This window comes from Lycium barbarum, chromosome 2 (assembly GCF_019175385.1).
Source record: "Lycium barbarum isolate Lr01 chromosome 2, ASM1917538v2, whole genome shotgun sequence".
Lineage (NCBI taxonomy): Eukaryota > Viridiplantae > Streptophyta > Magnoliopsida > Solanales > Solanaceae > Lycium > Lycium barbarum.
Window position 1 is genome coordinate 47,352,407 of NC_083338.1, and position 17,950 is coordinate 47,370,356.

At 33.9% G+C, this 17,950-nt stretch overlaps 2 protein-coding genes across 5 annotated transcripts; one reads left to right on the forward strand and one right to left on the reverse strand.

The window, feature by feature from the left end:
* Window positions 1-1,739: 1,739 nt before the first annotated feature.
* On the forward strand, window positions 1,740-9,907 carry LOC132626463 (calcium-dependent protein kinase 8-like). 4 transcript variants are annotated; one of them, XM_060341340.1, is made up of 9 exons: window positions 1,740-2,099; window positions 3,005-3,522; window positions 5,213-5,336; window positions 5,421-5,564; window positions 6,236-6,388; window positions 6,492-6,607; window positions 7,168-7,335; window positions 8,349-8,579; window positions 9,504-9,907. In XM_060341340.1, the coding sequence occupies exons 2-9, from the start codon at window positions 3,025-3,027 to the stop codon at window positions 9,654-9,656; spliced, it is 1,587 nt and encodes a 528-aa protein (XP_060197323.1). In that variant the 5' UTR covers window positions 1,740-2,099; window positions 3,005-3,024; the 3' UTR covers window positions 9,657-9,907. The 4 variants fall into 4 exon arrangements, with proteins under 4 accessions (XP_060197323.1, XP_060197321.1, XP_060197322.1 ...); XM_060341338.1 differs by having other exon boundaries at window positions 1,740-1,939; XM_060341339.1 differs by lacking the exon at window positions 1,740-2,099 and adding an exon at window positions 2,109-2,302.
* A 1,036-nt stretch (window positions 9,908-10,943) lies between these two features.
* Window positions 10,944-17,562, reverse strand: LOC132628545 (uncharacterized). Its single transcript, XM_060344321.1, has 2 exons — window positions 16,436-17,562; window positions 10,944-11,661 (listed from the first exon to the last, which is right to left on the reverse strand). Exons 1-2 carry the CDS (start codon window positions 17,046-17,048, stop codon window positions 11,240-11,242), a joined length of 1,035 nt encoding a protein of 344 aa, XP_060200304.1. The 5' UTR covers window positions 17,049-17,562; the 3' UTR covers window positions 10,944-11,239.
* Between the last annotated feature and the right edge of the window lie 388 nt (window positions 17,563-17,950).

Consider the following 17,950-nt stretch of genomic DNA (forward strand, 5'->3'; position numbering starts at 1 on the left):
AGGTAGGTGGTAGCAAGAGTCGGGTCATATACTTACTAGTTGTTTAGTTATCCAAGCCTACCTCATCTACCGTTTCATTTGATTATATATGCGTTTGTCATTAACTCCGAAGTTACGTGAATTCTTCAGTTACATTACTTGTAAGCACTTATATGTATCCTATGTTGTCATGTTAGAAGAGAGCTTTCGTTGAATAAGGTAATATGCAGAGAAACTAGTCGAGTTGAGAAGAACGGCTCGTTGGCCCTTGTGGCTGATTTGTTAGCCTTTGAGCCTATTTGCTAGCCTTCGGACTTACTTGTTAGCCATCGAGGCTTATTAGGTGGCCACCGAAGCCTACTTGCTAGCCTTCCAAGGCCCATTTGTTGCTCTAGTAGAGCGTATTTGCGAGACAGAGATTAGTTGTACTTGTAGGCATAACTTAAACCCATCGTGACATTTCATTTGGTACGATTAGTAGAAATCTCAATAGAATGCAGCTTACAGGTATGTGACAAGTTCTGTTACACTTGTGGTTACCTTGTTACTTGTTTCTATTTGAGGTCTCAGTACTTATGGGTATGATTATCCGCCTTACATACTCGGTACATTGTTTCGTACTGACGCCCCTTTTGTCGGGGATGTTGTATGTCATGCTGCAGGTCCAGGTCCGCAGGTGGCGGTTGTGTAAGTAGACGCTTCAGTTGATCATCAGAATTTTGCTGAGCTCCACTTCCTCCTGGTGTAGCCGAGTCGAGTCACTTGTGATTTAGTCGTACATGCTAGTTGGGTAAGCCGGGGCCCTGTTCCGACCAAATTGTTTTGTCAGATATTCTTAGAGGCTTTTATAGACTAATAGGTACTGTGATCAATAGTGTTGTGTAAGTAATGTGTTTTATAGTTGAGGCTTCGTAGGCCCGATTATCTATATACTTGTTTGGGCTCTTCTAGTTGCAGCTGATTGACATAATAGACTACTTGCATTGTTGAGATAATACTTATATAGGTGTGGCACCAGGTGCCCATCCACCCCACCAAGGTTGGGGGTGTGACAATAAGAGTCCATCTGAATCTGAATAAAGTTCTTTGATAATATATTGATGTGAGATAACAAAAATGTATTGTAATAAATTTGTTAAAATATGCATAAACTTATTAGGAACTCGCCTTAAATACTAGTTATAATTTACTTCTAAAAGTTGTTAGGGGGTGGGATAGAACAATCTAATATGTACTTGTGCCTTGTGAGATGTAACGTGATAAGAATAAATATTGACCTAACTCAACTGCAACAACTAGCTTATGAGAGAAGGATTGCCCAAGATTATATGAGAAGACCATCATTTCTTATCGATGTGGACTCCACCTCCAAAGAACTGGACATCTGGAACGTGGACAGTATAAGAGGAGTGTCGAATCTCGATAACAACAAATTCTGATGGATCTGACTCTATACGTGATACGAATGAATCCTGAGCCTAACTCAACTTTAAAAGCTACCTCAAGAGGGGAGGATTGTCTAAGATCATATAAGGAGATGAACGACACCATTTTCCACCGACGTGAGACTCCAACATAACAATTAACGAATATCTGATAAATTTGTTGAAATACGTGTAAACTTATTCGAACACCACTTAAAAAGAAATTAAAATAACAACGAATTAATTAAAATTTATTTCTAGAAAATTTAAGTTTGGATAACATTAAAAAATATATTTTATTATATGTAAAAAAAAAAGTGAAAATTATTAGAGATAGAAATTTGGAAAAGGCCATCTAGAGAAAGAAGACAGGAGGGGGGATTTTGCAGGACAGAAAAGTCTCTCCTCTGCCCATGGCCAATTTTGTTCTTCTATCATTTTCCCTTTTTTATTTCTTCTCTACATTTTAGCTTTTTTTCCCCCTTAATTTTCTTTATACACAAACCCATAATAGAGAAAATATCAACAATTTTCAGGTGGGGTTCCTTCTTCTTTTATTTATTTTTTCTTCTTTACTTTCTGTTGCATTTAATTGTTCTTTCAGCTTTGTAATTTTCTGGGTTCACTCTATATAGTGTTTTTTTTTTTTTTGCCTCACAAACCCCAAATAGAGAGAAAATTATCAACAATTTTCAGGTGGGGTTCTATTTTTTTTTTTTTTGTTTTAAAAAAAATCTTCTTTAATTTTTGCTGCATTTCATTGTTCATTAAGCTTCAAAGTTTTCTTGGTTTCATCTATATTTAGCTTTCTTTTTCTCTATTTTTTTGGCCTATAATTTTCATCACAAATTTTTAATACACAAACCCAAAATACAGAGGAAAAAATCATCAATTTTCAGGTGGGGTTTTTTTTTTCCCTTTCCCCTTCTTTAATTTTTGCTGCATTTTATTGTTCTTCGAGCTTTGTAATTTTATGGGATTCTTTTCTCCTTAATTTAGAGGAAAAGACAACATTTTTCAGGTGGATTTTTGGCTTTTTCTTCTGCATTTTATTGTTTCTTTCATTTGTTTAATTTTTTAATTGTCTTTTCTGGAATTTTAAAAGTGATAAATTTTCACAAAATCCGAATAATTTCCAGGATTCTTGGAATCTTTGAAAATTTTGATTTAATAGCTATGATTTTTCTGTTTTATGGGCATTATTATCATATTTAAATTATAGTCATTTCAAGCATTGTTTATTAAAAAAAAATAGTTTTTTAAAGAATCATTTTTTTTTTTTTTTTACTTTGGTTGGTATTTTTCAGGAGTTAATATTTGAAAATTTTGATTGAAGAGCTAAGATTTTGTTGTCGTTTTGCTGTTTTATGTGCAATGGTATCATATTTATATTATGGTCATTTCAAGCATTGTTTATAAAAAATCATTTTTACTTTGATTGATAATTTTTCAGTAGTTGATATTTGAAAATTTTGATTGAAGAGCTAAAATTTGTTGTCATTTTGCTGTTTTATGTGCAATGGTATCATATTTATTTTATGGTCATTTCAAGCATTGTTTTTTTTTTTTTTTTTTTTTTTACTTTGATTGATATTTTTCAGGAGTTGATCTTTTGAATATCATGGGTAATTGCTGCGTGAAACCCGGTAAATCAGCTGAAAAAAAGAACAAAAAGAACAACAAACCCAACCCTTTTTCAATTGATTATGGGAAACATGCCTCTGGGACAAAGCTTGTTGTATTAAAAGATCCAACAGGACAAATTATACATGAAAAATATGATTTGGGTCGTGAACTCGGAAGAGGAGAATTCGGGGTTACTTACTTATGCACTGACGTGGAAACAGGCGAGAAATATGCGTGTAAATCGATATCCAAAAAGAAGCTAAGGACTGCGGTGGATATCGATGATGTTAGGAGAGAGGTTGAGATCATGAAGCATTTGCCTAAGCATCCGAATATCGTGACGTTGAAGGATACTTATGAGGATGATACTGCAGTGCACATTGTGATGGAACTGTGTGAGGGTGGAGAGTTGTTTGACCGAATCGTAGCTAGAGGCCACTATACGGAGAGGGCAGCTGCCGTAATTTTGAGAACTGTTGTGGAAGTCGTTCAGGTATACGCCCTCCATTTCAATTTGTTTGTCTTACTTTCCTTTTTAATCTGTTTAAAAAAAAGAATATCTCTTTCTTAATTTGGCAACTCTTTAATTCCAACATCCCGCATAACATGTTTAAGACCACAAGATTAAAAGGCATTTTGGTACATTGTACATAACTTTAGTTTAAGACCATAAGATTCAGAAGTCTTGTTTATTACTTTCTTAAACTGTGTGCCCAGTCAAATTAAGACAAACAAATTGAAACACAGGGAGTAGTTTTTATCAGCTTCTCAGTTCACAGTTGATGCCATTTGGTTTTTACGTAGTAACTTGGGGTGCTTCTCTCACTGAGTTATTCAAAGCTTATGTATGGACATTCAATTAGGTTCCATTTTAGTTAGCCTCATTTTCTGCAACAACTATTAATTGTCCTGCATGACATTATGAAGTACTTTTAAGTTGTTTCATATATAAATCGTAGGAATCTTGTTTCATATATAAATCGTGAATCTGTCTTTGTTAAGGGTTAACCCAATCCTTTGATTTTCAATGAGCAAAGCAGAAAATGTAATATCCTTTCAATGGGTAGAAAACACTATGAGAACTTTTGGTTCTGATTCAAAGTATAATCACAAAGTGTGTACTCCATTTGAGTTCATCCTCTTCCTAATGCCTTTCTGGTATTTACGTTTGCTGATTGATTTCACAAAGTAAGTGTTGTAGATGGTTGTTCATCGCATTTACTCAGTGAGACACATGCACATGTCCTTTGCTCTATGTTTGATTGGGTGTCAATTCTTAAATATATGTGTCATTAGAGGTGTCAAACTGGGGCAGAGCTGCCCTTGCCCGAGGGGTATCAAGCGACACCCCTTCGCCTCAAAATTGCATTGTATAGGTAGGTCAAATTTTGGTTTTATAGGTATATACACCAGTGTTGACACAAGCTGAAGGTTCAGCGCAGTGGTGAAAGGATTGCAAAAATTCCCTAAGGTCGGACTTCGATACTTGCTCACAACATAATTATAATTTTTGGACACCCCTTAATGAAAATTCTGGCTCCACCGCTGGTGTCAAATGGGTTGGATTTGGGCAGGTCAAAATGGGGTGAGTTAATAAATGGGCGGGACGTTGGCCCGCCAAAAAGTTACTTGGGTTGAAATAGGTTGGATTAGAATGGACTAAAGAGCGGGTCATAACCCAACCCGCCCAACTCTTACTAAGTTTTAATTTCTTTGTTTGTTCTTTTATAATTTTTTAAGTACCTAATAAAACTATTTTTTCCTTTATTATAGCTAATAAATGGGCGGGTCAATAACCCGTCCAAACCTAATGGGTTGGGCGGATCATGTTTTCATATGCTAATTTTGCCACCCATATGTGTCATGTCCTTTATATGCATTGGGACCCAAAATACTTAATGACAGATTATGGATATGTGAAAGAATCTGTGGATCAGTCCAGGGGTGAATATAACTTCATTGAGCAATAGGATTTGGAATGTGTCACAATTGACCAATCAAAGAGGGATTCATTGTAGTATTATCTTTTGAACTTTTCTTCATTTGGTTTATGCTAATCTGTTATCTGAAAGGCATGGTACCAAAGCTATTAAGTTAGCAGACTATGCCAACTTAATACATATTTAAGTGTGTCGAGGCCTATATATTTATGGTCAGTTTATAAATTTCCAATGGTATTGCAGATGTGTCACAGGCATGGGGTAATGCATCGTGATCTCAAACCTGAGAACTTTCTTTTTGGTAACAAGAAAGAAACAGCTCCGCTGAAGGCTATTGACTTTGGGTTGTCTGTTTTCTTTAAACCTGGTATGCAATTAGAAACGAAACCGTGAGTTTAAGCCTTTTATCATGCTAAAAAAATATTTAATGTTTTAATTTCTTTATTAACAGGGGAATGCTTTAATGAGATAGTGGGAAGTCCTTATTACATGGCTCCTGAGGTCCTAAAGCGCAATTATGGACCAGAGGTCGATGTCTGGAGTGCTGGAGTTATACTTTACATTCTTCTTTGTGGTGTTCCACCGTTCTGGGCAGGTTATTTTCTTGACTTCATTTTTTATAACCACGGAACAAACCTCAGACGCAAAGATCTTCAGCTGTGCAATATTTATAACTTGATGATTTATTAACTAAGGGGTCGTTTGGTTGCTGCTTAGCAAGTGAATTATTCATGTATTAAATTAGTACCATGGTTAGTAGCATTTTAGTTGCTATGTATAAAATTCAGCACATCAAATACAGTGTTTGGTTACCAGTTTACAATTTACAATCCCGCATGACTAATACATGTATAAGTTATGATTATGTAGGGTAGAAGAAGGAATAACTAAACCCTGCATAACCCCAACCAACAATAAAACGACCCCTAAGGGTGTGAAATATGAAGTACAACTTGATTCATGTTGGAATATGTCGTTGAAATATTAGATGACTGGGTGGGTGAGGTGTAAGGCTGCCTCTGCTCAATTATTTTGGCTTCTCTTTGGTTCTATGGGTTGGACTGTTGCTAAATCTATGTTGCTTAGACTCTCCAAAAATGCTGCAGCATCTGTGTCGGATCCTCCAAAAATGCATTACTTTTGGAGGATCCGACATAGGTCCTGTCGCATTTTTGGAGAGTCTGAGAAACATTGTGCTAAATAACTTGCATAGATATGTTAATGTTTTCTCGATACTTCCCTAACTTCCTTTCTTAATATTTGTAGAGACTGAACAAGGAGTAGCCCAAGCGATTATCCGTTCTGTGATTGATTTCAAGAGGGATCCATGGCCTAAAGTTTCTGATAATGCAAAGGATCTTGTAAAGAATATGCTTAATCCAGATCCAAGTCGACGGCTCACAGCTCAACAAGTTCTCGGTAACGTTTGTGGAATATTGAGATATTGTATTTCATTCATTCGTTGTTTTACTCTCTTTCTGATAAGTGTCTTTTTTCGGGGCTTTGACTCTTGTGGTTACAGAGCATCCGTGGTTGCAAAATATAAACAAAGCACCAAACGTCTCATTGGGTGAGACTGTAAAAGCAAGGCTCAAGCAGTTTTCAGTGATGAACAAGCTCAAGAAAAAAGCGTTGACGGTAAGCACACACTTTAGTCTGCAAATCATATTTATAAGCTCAGGATTCTTCACTGTCCAATAAAGATGAATTGATATGGGTAAGCGCACACTGTAGTCCGCAAATCATAGTTGTAAGCTCGGGATTCTTCACTGTCCAATAAAGATGAATTTATATGCTTTTTCTCAAAGCCCGAAATGAAGGAGAGAAGATTGTCTGTAACTATTTACTGCACTACCTAGTGCTATTGGCATAATTACCTGTTTGGACCGTCCAGAAAAATAATAGCTGGCAAATGTAAATGTCTTGTACATTAAGTATAAATATACATATAATATACATATTGTATACATAAATATATATGATATATGTAAATATACGTATAATATACATAATCAGTGTATATGTATTGTATATTTTGGCTAGCGACCATAATTAGTTTCGACCAACAGGCCAGAAATGAAAAAAGCCCTTAATGAAATCTTAATTCTCATTGAAAAAAATGAGAAGATTCTCAGCCTTTGACCAAGTTTCATTTTTTATCTTCTTGATATATGTACTTTCTTGTCTTCCAAGTACAGGTTATGGCTGAGTTTTTGTCTGCGGAGGAAGTCGCTGGACTGAAGGAAGCATTTGAAATGATGGATACGGGAAAGAAGGGCAAGATAAACCATGGAGAACTTAAAAATGGCTTGCAGAAGCTTGGCCAGCAGATCTCTGAGGCTGATCTTCAGATTCTCATGGAAGCGGTAAGAATTCTCATGCACTGCTTCTTGGCTCGATTTTATTTGGGTAAACATAAGTTGTTAATTGATCAAAACTACCAGCCTGCAGCACTATTGGGCTCTCTTGGAACTTTTCTGCCTCAAAGAGAAGGCAGGTGCCCGAGATGATATGGCCATGTCTTACATAGACCTCTAAAATACGTAGATTGACATTATTTAAAAGGACTTGAAACCTCTTGGAATCCATGTGATCTTAGTAAAGAAAAGGCTTATTACATAGACAGTCCCTTAATCTTGTCGGTAAATTTCGTTTAGACACTCGAACTACGCGTTGTTCCAATTGGGCACCTGAACACATGATAAAGTGTTCCTATTAGACCCTTCCGGTTCACATTTTGGAAAAACTTTTGTGCATATTTTCAAGCATCTATTAGGTAGTTAAGTTAACTACATAATATGTTGCCTCCTTTAATTATACACATCAGCCTCAATTGGAACATGCCTGAGGTTTTACGGTTTACCAAGGCTAATCCACATAATTGAAAAAGGTGACATATTTAAAGTAGTTAACTTATTTACATAATGGACACCTGATATTACATTAATGGTGCCCTTACATTATTGTCCATTGTTTGCCGGGAGTCTTTTCAGGTTGGTTATAGATTTGTACGTCGATGCAGGGATAAGCATGAGATTTAGAGAATCGTAGTTGTTGTTGATGAGAAGACAGCATTAGTCTTTTTTCTTTAACCCTAATCTCAAGAAATTGATTGATTACGACATATATTTGGTCAATATAAGTTGTAACATTGTACTTACCATTTCAGTGTAGAAAAATCTGTAGCCAAATGAGCTTAACATTTCGCTTGTCTTGGCATCCTCAGTTTGGTGCTTATTATTTTCCAAAAAATAAAATAAAAAAATAAGGCATTTCTCTTTGATCCTTTTGGGTCTTTGACCTGAAGGGCGCTTATCCTTTTTATTAGTATTTTAGTTTTAGTTTTATTATGTTTTTATTTTCTGTATCGGTTTTACAGGCTGACGTTGACGGAGATGGAAGTTTAAATTATGCAGAGTTTGTTGCTGTATCTGTTCATCTAAGAAAGATGGCCAATGATGAACACCTGCACAACGCATTTTCAATTTTTGACAAAAACCAGACTGGTTACATAGAAATCGAAGAGCTGCGTAGTGCGTTGAGTGATGAGGATGACAGCAATAGTGAGGAAGTCCTCCATGCCATTATGCACGATGTTGATACGGACAAGGTCAGTATGTCTGGTTATGTGCACGTATACTGTTTGGTAGTTTTCTTTTGTTTGGTCCACCACTTACTGGCTTAGTGGTTCATACTTCGTAGTGCAAATATTAAGCATTGGTATGTGTGAGTTTATGTGGATGGTATGGGGAATACACATATACTTTGATGGCATGCACTCTTTCTAGCACATATATATTGGTCATGAGACTCATGCTTGTTTCTTTCTCTTGTTTGAGACAAGTCGTGAATCTAGAATATTGTGGTGTTTTACCGTGAAAGAAATTGGGAAGAAGTTGTCAATAGGTTGAGTGATTCTATCTAATTCTTTTTAATAGACAATTTGGATGACTGAAATAAAATTTGAAAGTTACTGAATGAATCTATTCTATTCTATTTCGATTTAAGAAGAAAAAGAGACACTCTGTATGATTTTGAAACCTCGTCATTGTTGAATAATAAAATGGATTTTCCTCGAGGACGTAGTTTTCCAATAAAAAGATTGACCTGTCATACAACTTTTGTAATGAAAGATATATCTCTAGACTTCCTAGGTAAATCCATTTTATTATTCAACAATGAGTCACTAGACACTATGTATCTGCTGCACATTCTTATGCATATATACTTATATTTATAATATAGCTGTGGTTTTCCATTTTCATAGAATCATATTTCATCTATCTCTAGAATTTTTTACCATTTGCTTTTGTCAGTATGTGTAGCAGATTTCATAAATCTATCACACTTTTGCCATTTCTTTCTCATAAAATTTCACATTATCTTTTCCTAAAGTGTTTTTCGCTTGAAGTTTATTCTTTCATTTCTAACTATATGCCTAGAAGTATATAGCGTATATCCAAACTCTTTTGGATTAGCTTCTTCCCGGAGTTTGGGAGCTCAGCCTTGTTTCCTTATTTTGTCAAACGTGCAGGATGGTCGCATTAGTTATGAGGAATTTGCTGCGATGATGAAGGCTGGTACGGATTGGAGAAAAGCATCGAGACAGTATTCTCGTGAACGTTTTAACAGTCTCAGCTTAGAATTGATGAGAGATGGCTCATTACAAGTTGAAAACAAAGCCTAGATCATCAAATCCAGAAGAAAGAAATGTTCGAGGAAAAAATAATTTCTTTCTAAATAGATATATCCCTTTTTTCTTTTATCATTGAGCATGAAATTCTTGTTTCCTCTTTTTCTGTTTTTTCCTCTGCCCTCTAAACTCCATCATAGGCATATCCTGGAATGTATGTGTAATCTAAAAAACTAAGGTTTATATACCTGTAAATATATGGAATCAGAGATCATTCAAAAAATTTAAACATTTTCTTTTAGACATTTTTCATTTTTGTAAGGGCATATAGCAATGAAAGTTCTAACTTATCCATCTCACTTCATTAAAAAAATTGCAATTTTACGAATTATTGAATTAAAGACCTATTAGGTGGATTTGGAAATAAAAGTTCTTAAATCCTATATTTGTAAAGTGGTAAGTGTTTAGTTATTACACTAAACACTCCTATAATATAACTCAATTTCAGATGCACTGCTTATATTTTACTAATATCAAACAATTACACCCTTGTACTATAAAATTTCTACATTTTGAAACTTTCAAAATGAAATGGTAACATTAAATGGGACAAGAGGGGTGTCTGTTTCTTTGGTAGCTTTGATAATCTTTAAAAGATCAGAAAGATGAATAAGTCAACCTCCCATTGATTCTACTTCTTCTCTATTTCATTATTGAGTTACGTACCTATAATTGATTCTCTGAATTCCTAGTCATTTCTTTGTTTTTATTGGTAACTACCTACGCCGCCAACTTGGTTGACAGATGGAAAGAGCTGTTTCCTTCCCATCTCAAATATACTTGTTTGTTTCACTATTATTGGCTCTCCTTACCGTTAAATTAAAGAAAGAGCATTACATCTATGACGTTCATGATGAAGGGCGGGTAAAAAGAAAAATTGATCACGGACTTCTAGGTTGATAAATTTTTGAAGAAGCGGTCCATATGACACCTTAAGGAATTCCCACATTGAAAAGGTAGATAAAAGTGAAGTGTTATATAAAACTGAGTAAGTTTACATGCACTCTTTTTAAACTTGATGATGGCGTAACCTAAGGGACAAATCTGTGAAGTCTGTTAAGCCAAAGCGGATAATACATGTCAAGTGCTTGAATTGTGACAACACCGTAGTGGTTGATTTATTTATCGAGTTTAACTTAAATATAGTGACAGCATAATTTTTTTCTCTCCACATTATCAGGTACTTTAGAAAATTAATGCAGGTAATTGTCCATAAAAATAGGATTAGTAACATGAAAAATAATGTATGTTACCTAGATGTAACAAGTTAAGATATACCGATAATGTAACAGGTTTTTACATCATCTAGCAATTGAATGTGCTGCATTACATTGGCAACAATGATAATCGATACTTCAAACATCTAAAAAGAGCTGGAAAGAGGAAAAGGAAGGAGGGAAATGAGAAGAAATGACACAAAATAGCTTTCCATGCTTCTGTATTGGTTAGGACAGAAAACAAGAGAACTTTGCAATATGTAATATATCCACATAATAAAGAAAGTGAGGGTAATCTCCATTCCACATTCCTCTGCCTAACCAAAAACAAACTTGCAAAATTGTTCATGTCATCTCTATTTATTTATATGCACTCAATTTCTCTGCTTTCCAACTTCTATTTACCTTCTGAATAAATAATTCAACTTTTCTTGTTAGCTCATCTTCTTCCTCATCACCACTCGTCTTTTTGTCGTTGTCGTTGACATTGTCATTGTCATTGTCCTTTGCTGCCAAATTTATACTGGTTGCTTCAATTGCATCTGCTAAACCATTGTTCTTATCCAAGACAGGACAATTATTTTTCACAGAAGCCTTGGAGGAAAGTGGAACAAATTTGTTGTCACTATTTTTTGAACTATTAACTAATAGGATGACAATTATCAAATTGCAGAAAAGGAAGGCAACAAAAGAATTGGAATTGGCCTGATTGAGCAACTCAAATGTTGAACTCAACATTGTTTCAGAAACACAAACAGGATAACTCATAATTGTGATGGATTAGGCCCTTTTATAAAGCATTTCTCTATGACTTTTAAAAAGTGTGCCAACTAAGCCTTTTTAGCAAATTTTGAGGATTTTGATGGTGAGGTGTGCTGTGAAAGCTAAGTTTATGACTTTTTCTTATTGGAGTAGTTAAGTCATGTACATATAATCAAGTACTTTAAGAAGCTTCCTTTCCAATTAAAGTGTGGGGTTCTCTTAATTATTTTACTGAAGTCTTACTCCTTCCCCTAACTACTACTCTCTCCGTCTCATAATAAGTGTCACCTTAATCAAAGTTTTTTGTTCCATAATAAATGTCATTTTAGGAAACTAAGACACAAATTGGCTAGTTTTTTCCAACTCTACCCTTAGACAAAAACTGACAAATTAAAGTAACAGCTAAATGATGATTGAGAAAAGCCACATACTAAGAGCCCGTTTGGATTGGCTTATAAAGTGTGGGGTTCTCTTAATTATTTTACTGAAGTCTTACTCCTTCCCCTAACTACTACTCTCTTCGTCCCATAATAAGTGTCACCTTAACCAAAGTTTTTTGTCCCATAATAAGTGTCATTTTAGGAAACTAAGACATAAATTAGCTCGTTTTTTCCAACTCTACCCTTAGACAAAAAATGACAAATTAAAGTAACATCTGAATGATGATTGAGAAAAGCTACATACTAAGAGGCCGTTTGGATTGGCTTATAAGTTGCTGAAAACAGCTTATAAGTTGTTTTCAGCTTTTTTTAGTGTTTGGCTGGCCAGCTTAAGTCATTTTGTGCTTAAAATAAGCCCAAAAAAAAATAATTGGGTCCGTTTGGCTTAGCTTATCTAAAGCAGCTTATAAGCCAAAAAAAAAAGTTGGGCTACCCCGGCCCAACTTTTTTTTTTGCCTTATAAGCTGCTTTTTTTAAGCCCATCCAGACAGTCTCTAACTTGGTATTGTTGGATTCCCAATGTCAAAAAGATTACTACTTGTGCATGCACTAATCAAGAGAAAAAAGTAATTTAATTTTATTATATAGGGGTAATTTAATAAACTTTACATTGCATTATTGATTTATTAATATGCGTGTTTTTTATTAAGGTGACACTTATTACGGGGCGGAGGGAGTATAGATCTCAAGCGTTTGATTACAAGCTGTTAATCTTTCATCATTACTCAAATCATAAAGGCTTTTTATTTCCAGTTAAGAGGGTCTTTGGCTAAGCTTATATGGTGGTTAAACTGACATATAAGTAGTTTTTAGCTTATCTATGCGTTTGGTAAACACAAAAGTGCTTACAAGCTAAAATCAGTCAAAAATTATAAGTTGAATTATGACTTTTCAACTTATTTTATCCTTAATATATTTTTTTAATTCTCAAAATATCTTTCTCAAAACAAATTCCTAACTTTCTCTTCACTCTATATCCGTCGCCCCCCCCCCCCACCCCCACCCCCACCCACACCCCGCCATCCTTTTTTTTAAAACATGGATACTTTTAAATTTATAAATTTTTAGGATATTTTAGTCACTCTAACAAAAGAACAATTTATCTTCACTTTTTTGTTTACCAAACACATAAACAGCTTATTAACAACTTCAATACTTTCATCTAAGCACACAACAACTTATTTATAAAATTAGTTTCAACACTAAAAATGCTTTCTCAAGTGCTTAATTATAAGTTGTTAATCTTTCATGATGACTGGCATCATAAAGGCTTTTATTTTTTGAGTAAAATATTTTTGTTAAAAGCGTACATTAGCGGATCCATGAATTTAAATTAGTGGGCATGTGATAGTGATGAGAAAATGATAAAAAGTAATCTGTTAAGTATGTACTGAACAGTCTTGATCTTGTAAGTTTGTCAAAAGTTAATATTTCTGGTCTCCATCGTATTTTATTGAATTCTATTTGTTAGATTTTTGGGAACTATGAAAAAAAATAGCGGGAACCATATTTAGAGGTAGCACTTTTATAGTTTCTGCTATTTTTTATTTATTTCTAAAGTCTGATGCAACTTTTTGAAGTGTAATTTCTACTATTTTTTAAAATTTTTTGTGTCTAGTGCAATTCTTGTTTTGTGTCTAATGAGACTTGTTTGGTGTTTAAGGTTAATAAAGTCACATTTTTTGTCAAATTTAATGGATAAAATTCAGTAAAAACTTGATGGAATCTAAAAATGTTGACTGTTGACAAACTTAAAGGACCAAAATTATTTAGTGCATATTTAAAGGACTACTTTAAATCTACCCTCCAACATAAGGAACTATTTTTATCCCTTTCTCTGATTGTGATAGGAGTGCATTCTAATTAGTGTAAGTATCATAGAAGAAATTTCGTTGAGTTTAGTTCAAATAGTTTTGATGATTGCCAAATAACTACACAAGAATTAGGTCCCTTGGTGATACTGGTTATGAGACTTAATAGGATTGCAAGAATGTTATGCAGTCATTGAAAGAACCAAGTCCTTAGGCGACTGTAGCTCAGAAGCTTCCAAACAAATTCCAAGTGTAAGAAGGATTACTTGAGAATTTAGTTTATGGGCTATACGCGTTGCATCAAGGAATATCAACAACGAAATATTGATGCACTTACATAAAATTAAAGAGCTTTGAAAATAAAAGAAAATGTGTGAAGATCGAAAAAAAATAAGAATATCAATAAGTCCAAGTAGGATTGGATTCCTTAACCACAATACTTTGAGTTTTGGAGAACAAAGCGTAGAAGATTCGGCCATCACTGCTCTTATATAAAGCACCACATTAATGCCAGTAAGAAATAACTATTTGCACACATACTGAGTTGTTCTTGACAAATAGCAGTCATAGCAAGAGGTGCTTTTAGTGATTTAAACTGATCAACAAGAGAATTTGTTCCTGAGGAAGTTATAGCTTAGTTCTTGAGTTGGTTATGTTTAAGTCTTCCTCTTTAATTGTGGCCTATTTGCTTTTTGAAGTGTTGTTATACGTGATCATTATTGGAGTTTGTTTTAGCTTTCTGGACTAGGAGTTTAGTCTTAAAAGGGTAGCTACAATTTGGGTTGATTGTAGGGGCTAAAGGTTATATTCCCTTTGGTTATTGAGTTGTAATCCACAATTGCTCGAGAAGAGTGAAGTTTTTGAGATAAAGCCTATGAGGGTAGGTCTGATTTTTACTCCCTTGAGTAATAAGTTTTTCACATAAAATTGTTTGCGTACTTTAATTTCTGCACTTCACTTTCAGTTTGTGTCTAGGTTACTGACGTTAAAAAATCGGATCTTTAACTAGAAAAAATTGGACAAGACACAATTCGCCCCCTCATATATCTAAGGTGCATTGCTAAAATAACAAACTCTTTTTTAATTAAATACTCCCTACATTCCAAAATAAGTGTCATCTTAGCAAAAAGAAAGATTCAAAATAAGTGTCACCTTAGGAATTCAACACAAAAATTAACGCGTGTCCAACTATGCCCTTAGCATTAAAGAAGCAGTCCTCTTTAATATTGATCAAGTCTCAAGAAACATCTAATAGATAGGGTTAGTTTAATAAACTTTACATATGTATTCACTGATTTCTTAATAGGCATGATGTTAGGTAAGATGACACTTATTTTGGGATGAAAAAAATATAGTTTAAGTTGAAGACAATTAATGCTTCCGTACGCGATTATGATAGGATGCATATACAGTCAGACCTCTCTATAACAGCCAAGTTTTGGAACTGATTTTTTATGTTAGATTTTACTTCTCTATAAAAGCATTTCACCTATAACAGCAACAACCAACTTTATAATAGTACGCTATTTGTACAACTACGCCCATATAATAGATATCCTCTTTTTTTGTTAATATAATAGTTAACCATCTTTATACAAAATACCTATGATTACCAATAATAAGTGTAGAAATTTTGACCAAATATTTGATCATTTAATACACTGTTTATGACAAAAAATATCATATGAATATATATATATATATATATTTTCATCATTAAACGATCTTCCTTCATTATACAAAGTGTGATTAAGCTTAGAATTTGACAATTAAAAATGAAAATTAGATTTTATACATCTTTTTTGCCTATAACAGCGAAGTATTATTTAAATGTCAATGTTGTTGTAGGTGTATCACAGCTATTCTCTATAACAGCTGAAGAATTTTGAAACCGACGATACTGTTATAGAGAGGTTTGACTGTACTCAAATTGGCTTACCAAACTTATCAATAAAGAAAACAAGTCAAAATGAGCATTGAGATGTACTCACGTTCTGTGGTATATGATGATCAAGTTAGTTGGAGTCCTACCTTCCACAGAAGTTCAATTTTTTAATGGAATGATAATTATACCCGGTTTATATGGTACCGGATTTTAAGAGTCAAACTATTCAGTTTTTACGGCACCGTAAAGAAGTAGAAAATGAGAACTGTCCCGATTTATATGGTACCGTTCGGATTTTGAGAGTCAAACTTTTCAGTTTTTAACCGTGAATTCTTACACGAAATTTTAAAAGTTTTTTAAAATAAAACTATATATTTGAAAACTACGTAAAATGTATTAGAAGTCACAATAATTGAAATTCTAAATATTTAAAAGACATGAAAAATACACGGTCAAAGAAAAATTTGTTCAATTCTCAACAATCCGAATGGTGCCACGTAGATTGGGATGGAAGAGAGTAATGAAGAGCTATTATGCTGCAAAATTGTCAACAAAGTTATATAACAACTGTTTTTTCTTCTAATTTCTAGTACAAGTTTTTTTTTTTTTCATTGGCTAGTGAGCGGTCAACGAACTAACAATCATACAATTCATTGACTTTGATAACATATTCCCAATTTTTCTGCCCTCCAACCCCTATTCATCTTCTCAATGAAATCTTCAATCCTTCTCCTCAATTCATCCTCTTCTTTCTCATCACTCTTCTCAAAATTGTTGCCATTTGTTTCCTTTCTTGTTTTTGCTAAATACATTTTTCTATCAATTGTACTATTAGCACTCGCCCCTCCTACATTTTCGCGCTTGAAACTTATGTCTTGACGATGAGATTGTTTAGCAGACTCGTGATATTGAAAATGAGCAGTATCGATGTATGCTCCACTTTTGTTGTCTTGGTTTATATCCCGGAGAACTTCTACGGTTGATGTGTCACTCGATGTGGAAAACATATGCATTTCTTCTGATGTGACACGTGTGCCCATATTTCTAATTTCATAATCAACATGCATACCTTTGTGAAATTGTTTAGCCTTAGGAGTACTTTGTGCTTCTTTTCTCTTGGACATGTCATGATCAAGATTGGTGGTGTGATCTTCTGAACTAGATTGGAAGCCACTAAGTAGGAGAATGGCTATGAGAAAATTGCAGAAACAAAAGATAAAGTGAGAATTGGAAGAAGCTACAGAGATCAACTCAAATGTGGAACTCAACATAGTTGCAACATTTGAAAAAAGGACTTGATAGTCTTAATCAGAGGTCTTGAGTTCGATCTTCAGAATAAATAAACTTTTGCTAGGGAGTATTTTATCCCAATGGACAACCCTAGTGCGAATTCAGATTACTCAGTCCAGTGAATCTTGAATACCAGAAGATTAAACTAAAAAAAGAATCTTGAAAACAAACAACTTGCAACAAGATATTGAGAGAGGATTGAGAAGATATTTAGGTGATCCTTTTAAGTAGAGAAAGTGATGAAATGAGGCTATTTATAGGTTTGTTTTGATTCTTAAATTGTGCCAAAGAAGCTTTTAGACTATTAAAATATTTTAGCCTCGGTCATTCTTAAAACACATTGTTATTTATGAGAAACTTCCCTAGTAAGAATCAAAATGTGGGACATTTTTGAATAATTTATGTGTGCCTACATTATCCTGAGCAGAAACAAGAGGTTGTCCATGTGGGACATTCTTAAATTATTAGTGTGAGTTTACATTACAACTATTCTGAAGTGTTTCTTTGAATTTATTACAAATAACAGTTTGCAAAATTCAAAACTGAGCTTTTAAATTTATTTTTTTGCAAATTAAAAGCAAAAAGAAAGATGCCATAAGTGTTTTAAATATCTCCTTTTAGTTTAAACTATTAACACACAGGTCGTCTTTTATATTATGGATTTATAGGTGGCAGTTGGTTTACCAGCAGGACGAGTATATTTCTACTATATAGAAACATGAGTTTCTATATAGTTTGGTCATCAGTCACTCATTTAAAAAAAAAATTAAAAAAATTGAGCCCCACTTTTCTATAATAGTAGAAGAATTTTTTTTTTCTACTATATAGAAACATGAGTTTCTATATAGTTTGGTCGTAAGTCACTTATTTAAAAAAAATTAAA